The 8,045-nt window shown below is 44.2% G+C and overlaps 1 protein-coding gene across 1 annotated transcript; it reads left to right on the top strand.

The window, feature by feature from the left end:
* Positions 1-3,699: 3,699 nt before the first annotated feature.
* LOC121777509 (40S ribosomal protein S15-4-like) lies at positions 3,700-5,271 on the top strand. Its single transcript, XM_042174785.1, has 4 exons — positions 3,700-3,797; positions 3,873-4,018; positions 4,584-4,641; positions 4,811-5,271. The coding sequence occupies exons 1-4, from the start codon at positions 3,795-3,797 to the stop codon at positions 5,057-5,059; spliced, it is 456 nt and encodes a 151-aa protein (XP_042030719.1). The 5' UTR covers positions 3,700-3,794; the 3' UTR covers positions 5,060-5,271.
* The last annotated feature ends 2,774 nt before the right edge of the window (positions 5,272-8,045 follow it).

Genomic DNA, 8,045 nt, shown 5'->3' with positions numbered 1-8,045 from the left:
CGGAGGTCGAAATCCGGGGCCGGAGGAAGTGGACGGACGCGGAGAACGTTGCGGTTGCCAAGGCGTGGGTAAGTGTCTGCGACGATCCTCTCGTTTCGAACAACCAGAGGATCGTCAACTTGTGGGCCAAGATAGCCGCAGCCTACAGGGCATTTTGCCCTGAAGGGAGACCGTGCACCGGGGAGGAGGTCAGGAAGTGCTGGGACCGAATCAGGTCAGGCGTCTCTCGATTTTCGGGTTTGTACGCCAACGCCCTCCGCATGCAGATCAGTGGCCAAACATAGGAAGACTGCAGGAGGATTGCGGAGAGAGCCTACCCCGATCCGCAGAAGAAGTACTATGAGTTCACCTACTGGAACTGCTACGTTGTGCTCAACGAGTCGGAGAAATTCCGGGCAGGCGTCAACGCTGGCTGGCCGAAGAGGCAGAAACTGAACTATACCGGAGATTATAGCGGCAGCAGCGGTGGTTCGACAGACCTCCCCGAGACGGCCCAGGAGGTCCCGACTCCTCGTTCGTTCGGTCGCCGACCTCGCCCGGTTGGCCAAAGGCGGGCGCAACAGGTTGCGAGGGGGGCCACCCCGAGTTCCCAGGGGGTCCATTCGACATCCCCCCTCGGCAGGTCTACCGAGGAGCTTAAATTCTTCGCGCGCCAACAAACGCGCGCTCAAATGGTGAAGACCTTAGCCGGCTTCCAAGCGGCGGTGGACCCCGAGGTGAAGGATTTTCTTCGTGTATTGCTCCAGAGCCAGCGTGAAGAATTGGAGGCGATGAGGAGGGACACCGGCGGGAATAGCCGCGGCGTAGGTGGCGACGGAGGCGGCGGCGACTACGGTGAAGAAGCGCTGGGCAACGACGGAGACGAGGACGGCGGCGAGGAGTGATTTTGTTTTACTTTTTTAAATTAATGTACTTTTTAATTTTTGTATTTTTTTAAAATTATTGTACTTTTTTTAAAAATTAATGTACTTTTTAAGTTTTAATATTATTATTCGAATTTTCCGTATTTGTCTCGTAAATTAAATTCCGTATGTTGATACGAGTGTAAATTAAATTATATAATTGTTATTAGTGATGTGGATAGGTAATGTGAAGGCTATGTGAGGGCTATTTGATGTCCAGTTGATGTGGCAAGCTGATGTGGCAGGAGAATTGTAGTGCTGATGATGTGGCAGTGTGAAGGCTATGTGAGGGCTATTTGACGTCCAGTCTTACTGGAGATGCTCTAATAGATGCATTTCTTTTCGACACAGAGTTAAAGAAATGTGTATTAAATGGATTTATGGTGAAAAAGTAACAGAGAATAAAGTAAGAGAATATCTACATCATGTTTTTTTATGGCAAGAGCATGGATGTGGGTCCGGACCCACATTTATTCATTTTTTACTCCATGTTCTTCTGCAAGAGCACAACACTCACATCCATGTTCTTCCGCAATAGCATGCTCAAGGTCCCACCATTCTATTATTCAATTTAAATACTTCAATTACTAAAAAAAATTTCGCAATATTAAAATGCATTAAAAATACCTGAACTACTATTACAAATTTTAAAAAAAATTACACAATTAAATCCTAAAAAAATACATCCGTGGAAATTTAAAGAAGACTAGCCCGATGGCAGTATCCTCAATATTTGTCGGAGAGCTCGTATCATTGCAATATGGAATTAAGTTGTTCGGGTGTCATTTGAGACGTATCGGCCATATTGGCTTGAGCTAAAGGACCCACAACGTGGTGGTGGGGGTGGAGGCAGCACAAAGGGAGCGGGAGCTCGCGGTGCGACTGGGGTCGAGGCGCGAAGGCGGTTGGCCGTTGCCTGGAGGAGTTGGAGGAGGATCCGACGTCTCCCTTATACATCGGATGATGACGCACCTGCTGCCAAGCGTTGAGATGCCTGAATGGTTTGTAGTGAATTGATTGGTAGGTCCACATGGCGGCCGTGATGATGTCGACCTCGCTCATGCCGCTCCCTGCCGACCACTATTCCTGGAGGTAATACCCCTGGAACTTTTGGATTTCTTCGTTGGCTCTTCCGATGGCATTGCTCACTATACTCTCATTGCGCTCGATGGTTCCATCCAGTCAGCTGACATTGTACTGGTGAGCGACGCTCCACAAAAACTTGTCCCCGGTTTGATTCGTACCTGTTTCCGCATCTTTGGAGATTTCCAAATAGGCTTTGAATAACTTCTCCATCTCCTCCGGAGTGTATGGGGTCACAGGTACTGCCACGAGTACGAACACGAACACCGGTATGAGGAGGAGGAGCACCGGAACCACCCTCCGGAATTTGGGACGAGGGTGGCATTGAGGTGCTCCCTCCCGTGCCTGTTTCGGGAGCCCACCCATATTGCCCCTCGGTGGCATCTTACTCGTCCACCGGGTAAGGCCGGTAGCCACCCGGAATATGCGAACCTTGGGTTAGAGGACAGGCGAGAAATCCGTATCCGGATTAGGGAATGACGATGAGCCGAACCATTCGTGGTTCCACCCGCGGGAGTCGGAGGGGTGATCGCTGGAGCCGGAAATATTTTTCAAGAGTGAAAGAGTGAGAATTTAGATGAGAATTGATGAGAAAAATTAGAGAGGATTGATGAGAGAATTGTTTTGTGTAGTGTGGTGTAAAATTTTTTGGGTGGAAATGAGGGTATTTATAGATAAAAATGTGAATTTTGGGATAAAAAAATAAAAAATAAATTTAAAGTAGAGAAAAAACGGATATATTTATTGGGAAGTGGGAAAATAATTTTTTTTATTTAAAATTGAATTTTTAATATTTTTCAAATTTTAAAAAAAAAGAAAAAGAAAATAGCCAACGGCATTGCCGTTGGCCAATCAGAACGCGACACGTCAGCCTACTCGTCGGCTCGGGAATTAAGAAAAATGATATATATTGATTTATTACTCCCTTATATTGTTATTAATTTATTATACTAGATCCATGTTAAATGGGCTGAGTAGGCCTGTCAAATTGGGTACCCGCAGATACCCGATCTGAAAATTTCGGATATACGATCCCGAATTTTCCAAAATCTTAGTACTCGATACCCGGATATCCGACTCAGGTATCCAGTCCCGAATAATCGGGTATCCAGTCCCAATTTCAATTTCGATTTTAGTTTTTTTTTATTTTAAATATTAGCTACAAACTTTTAGAAATACAATCATGTAATTCGAATTTAATATAAATTTGACATAGTATTTAAGATAAAATAACTGCACACTTTTAGAAATATAAAATTTATACATTATTTTAATTACTTAGTAACAGTAACTCAGTACACTAATCCTAATATTTAATTCCTTTAATTTTTTAAAATTAAAATTAATGCTACATTATTTTAAAACCTGTGACTATGAACAGTTATAATATTAAGCGGAGAATCGGGTTTGTAAATAAGTAAGAATATCATAAGACACTGGTACCTAGGCAAATTAGTATTAAAATCGGGTTATTCCCGTACCCGATCGGATATCGGGTAATCCGATATCCGACGATCCAAAATTCTCAATACCCGATCCCGATTCAAAACCCGAAAATTGAATTTCGGATATTTAATTACTTGATTTTTTCTGGTTTGGATATCGGGTATCCAATAGCCAATATCCATTTTGACAGGCCTAGCCTAGGGCTAAGATTTATCGCTTCGGTAGTATTTAGCAAACAGGCATTGGACCGACTAAATAAGGCCCATAAGCAGCCCAGAGCGTTTTCCCATTTATAAAATCCCTCAATTTTTTATGGCCACAATCTCTCTTTCCCCCATCGAAAAACCCTAGCCTTCTGCAGCAATGGTATGAATCTCTTCCTCGCCGCGCCGCCTTATTTCTCGTCTCCGTCCTTACTTTCTCCTTTGTGTGTTCTCTCAGGCTGACGTTAATCCAGATGTCGCAGCGGCTCAGCCAAAAAAGAGGACATTTAAGAAGTTCAGCTTCAAAGGCGTCGATCTCGATGCGCTCCTTGATATGCCAATTGATGAGCTCGTCAAGCTCTTAAGCGCTCGCCAAAGACGGAGGTTTTTATTTTTTATAGTTACTGTGAAATCTCTTGTTTCTAGGGTTTTGGAAGTCAGTTTTAGTAGCCGATGAGATTTGGGGAAAATATGTTTGAGTAGATTTGTTGATATACGAAACTTTTTTTATTGTTTGGAAATGTGATTGAATTTATTTAACTTTATTGGCATGTGCAAACTGTATGCTTAGATCTGTGATAATGCGGAGTTGGAGATCAACTATTATTTGGGTTGAGGATGTGGTTGTTCATTTTAACAGTTTTGAATTATTATGTTGAATTGATTGTTATGTTAATCCGTTTTCAATGCTTGTATCTTATTAGCCGTTGGATTATGCATATAAATTCATAAGGGAGATCGTTTTGTTATGCATGAGCTATAGTGTTGTATGGTATTGTTAACCAGCTTATTTATCAGTTTTAATGACTGATTTGCTGCAATTATATGTTGAATGCTTTTATGTCATTGAACTTCCACGCTGGTATCTAATTTGATTTTATCCTTGCATTTGGGATCTCTCTATTTATAGTCGGAACTCTTTTCTAAATATAGACTTGCAAATGGGCAGGTTTCAGAGAGGTTTGAACAGGAAGCCGATGGCTTTGATCAAGAAGCTAAGGAAAGCTGTGAGTGATCTTTATTTTCGTGATTGTTTTCTAGTGATTGTTGGGAGTTTATTTGGTTCCTGCATATACTCCCTTTTGACATTAACCTGATGGTTTAATAAGTTTTAACTTTCATTTGGTTCACTCCCACATGTTTCTTTAACGAGGGTTAATATTGCGAATTATGCAGAAGCTTGAAGCCCCTGCTGGTGAAAAGCCTGCCCTTGTCAGAACCCACCTCCGGAACATGATCATCGTCCCTGAGATGATCGGAAGCGTCCTTGGAGTGTACAACGGCAAGACCTTCAATCCAGTTGAAATCAAGCCTGAGATGATTGGCCACTACCTTGCAGAGTTCTCGATATCGTACAAGCCCGTCAAGCATGGTAGGCCCGGTATCGGTGCCACACACTCGTCGAGGTTCATTCCTCTGAAGTGAGGATTCTGTTGGTGGAAGGAAGGATGGTTAAGCTTTTATCTTTCTTTCCTTTTCTTAGAGCCTGGTGATACTTGTGTTTTTTCTTTGTTGAGATTTTTAAACTATTTTTGCTGTTTTCCTTGCAAATGTACTGAACTGCATAGCTTGTGATCTTGACATTGCCCAAGTAATTCTTGGAAACGTTATGGTTGCGAGCACTTATTTTTTCTTGAGTCTCTTGTCTAAATATATGCATGGTTTGCTTGGATTTGAACAACTTTTGGTTGCTATTTGGTGAATTTTTTATATGATTACTCGCCATAGGCCATCCAATATCAATGAAGTCCATTTTTCAAAACCCCCCCTACAACAATATATCGAAATTTTTATTCATGAATAAACCTTTACAAGCTTAATTGTCAGTATCCCTGAATTTCAGTCATTGTGCGATATTAACAGGACTTTAAAATATTTGAATGTAAAGCACTTTGATATTTTCTTACTGAAAATTTAAAAGTTAATTGTCATTTAAATTATTTTTTTTAATTTGAATATAAGGCTGCGGTGTGCTAAAATAACACCACCTCTTAAAGTGTCCCGTAGCTTGCAATACTATAAATGCTACACTACAATACTACATTGCAGTTTATAGATTGTAGTCTAGCGTATTGGACTGCAATATTCAATGAATAATATTGCAATCTGGTAAAGTAAAATTAGAGATTTCCTATTTTATCCCTCCGAGTTTTTTATTGATTCGGCAAATGCTTTCACATGTCAGCTTGGCAAACACGCGATTTTTAGATCTAATAGCCTAAAATGGTGGTATGGTACCATTAGTGCCACATTCCTATGCCACCTCTTACAACTTAATAAAATAAATAAAATAATCTTATAACATGTAAGTGATGGTTAAGTGATGGTGAGATTATTTTATTAAGTTGTGAGAGATGGAGTAGGAATGTATCATGAATGGTGGAGTAGGAGATCCGCTCCATATCTTAATACATCCTAGGCTAGAAATTTTTAGTTTTTTTTGCAGTTCTACTAACAACTCTGAAAATAACTTACATAAGGAAATCAATGTAAAAACCAAACAATAAATCTTTTAGATAAAATCACGTCGTTCTATTTGAAAGTTATTTAAAACAACTCTACTTCTTCGACATACCATAATTTTGTTATTACATTTATAATTTTATCTCATCAATTTTGATTTTAACCATTACATAAATACAGATGATTGATTAAATAAGAAATACTCCCTCCGTCCACAAAAAATATATCACATTTTTCATTTTTGGACGTCCACAAAAAAATAAATTACAGTTATTTATGGTAAGTTTTCAACAAAATAATAACCCTACACATCATTTTATTTACCACTTATGCCATTAAATACTATGAGCATCCACAACGGAGGCGAGCGCACCGGCTAGCAGATACCCGGCGCTGGCCGGTCCGCTCGTCGAACCATTGTAGGCGGCGAGCGGCAAATCGGCGAGAAAACCGGCGAGCGCACGCCGATTTTCGGGCGCTTGCCGATCGGCTGGCCGCCATTGCAGGCTACCGATTGGCCAGCGGAATTTTTTTTTATTTATTTAATTTTCGAAACACTATATATACACGATTTGCACGTCATTTTCATTCGCACCACTTGTTTTATCTCTATCTTAATTTCTGTACAAGGGCAATAACGCGAAATGGAGAACAACAACGAGTCTACTCAGAGCGGGTCTCAAACTCCCATGGTACCTGTGGGAGGTGGATGGGGTTCGATGGCCGGGTACTACAACATGTACCCGTGGCAGCAGATGATGCCCTGGATGGCAACCGGGGGTAGTATGCCGGGATGGCAGGGGGTACCGGGCGGGCAGGCGATGCCGGCTGGGCAGGGGGTACCAGGGATGCAACCCGGGATGCAGATGATGTCGGGGCTGCAGCCGGTGATGCAGGGGACGCCGGGGCTGCAGCCGGGGATGCAGCCCGAGATGCAGGGGACGCCGGGGGGGGGGGGGGGGACAACGTCTATCACCCCAGTTTTGATTTTTCGACTGGTTCTTCGCACACATCGACCCCATCGGAGACGCAGTTCACTGGGTTTGAGACTTTCTCCTTAGAGGAGTTGGGGATAGATCTCGGGGTTGCGGACACACCCGTTCAAACGGGGGGAGTTGGGCGGGGTCGGGGTGCCCCAAAGAAGAAGGGCAAGTGGAAGGGCAAAAGGGTCGGCGAGTCGTCGCAGCCGGCTGATGACGACAGCCCGGCACGGACGAAGTGGCCGGATGCGGAGAACGTCGCGTTGTCCAAGGCGTGGGTGAGTGTTTGCAATGATCCCCTCACTTCAAACAATCAGAGGATCTTCAACTTGTGGGCTAAAGTAGCAACAACCTACCAGACATTTTGCCCGGAGGGGAGGCCACACACTGGGGAGGAGTGTCAGAAGGCGTGGGACCGAATCAGGGCTGCGGTCTCCCGATTTTCGGGCTTGTACACCAACGCCCTCCTCATGCAGACGAGTGGCAAAACTGACGAGGACTGCAGGAGGATAGCGGAGAAGGCCTTCCCCGTGCCAAGGCTGTATAGGGAGTTCACCTACTGGAACTGCTAGATGTGCTGATGAACTCCGAGAAGTTTTGGGCAGGTGTCGATGCTGGCTGGCCGAAGAAGCAGCGACTGAACTATGCCGGTGATTACAGCGGCAGCAGCGGCGGTACCCACGACCTCCCCGAGGATGTTCAGGAGTTCCCCGTCCCCTCCATCGTTTACTCGCCGCACTCGCCCTGTTGGTCAAAGGCGGGCGCAACGGGCAGCGAGGGGGGTCGACCTGGGGTGCTAGGAGGTCCAGTCGGCATTCCCCCCTGTTGGCCAGTCGACAGCCGCGCTCGCCTTCTTCGCGCGTCAACAAACGCGGACTCAGATGGACAAGACCTTAGCCGAATGGAGGGCGGCAACTGACCCCGTGGAGAAGAGGTTTCTTCACTTAATGCTCGAGAGCATGCGGGTC

The sequence above is a fragment of the Salvia splendens genome, chromosome 18 (genome assembly GCF_004379255.2).
Source record: "Salvia splendens isolate huo1 chromosome 18, SspV2, whole genome shotgun sequence".
NCBI lineage: Eukaryota > Viridiplantae > Streptophyta > Magnoliopsida > Lamiales > Lamiaceae > Salvia > Salvia splendens.
This window is presented reverse-complemented; position numbering and strand designations above follow the sequence as displayed.

Excerpts from the sequence above, each read along its gene's own strand:
- LOC121777509 (XM_042174785.1), top strand. Across the intron at positions 4,019-4,583 it reads AGCGCTCGCCAAAGACGGAG|GTTTCAGAGAGGTTTGAACA; the intron begins GTTTTTATTTTT and ends GCAAATGGGCAG. Across the intron at positions 4,642-4,810 it reads TCAAGAAGCTAAGGAAAGCT|AAGCTTGAAGCCCCTGCTGG; the intron begins GTGAGTGATCTT and ends CGAATTATGCAG.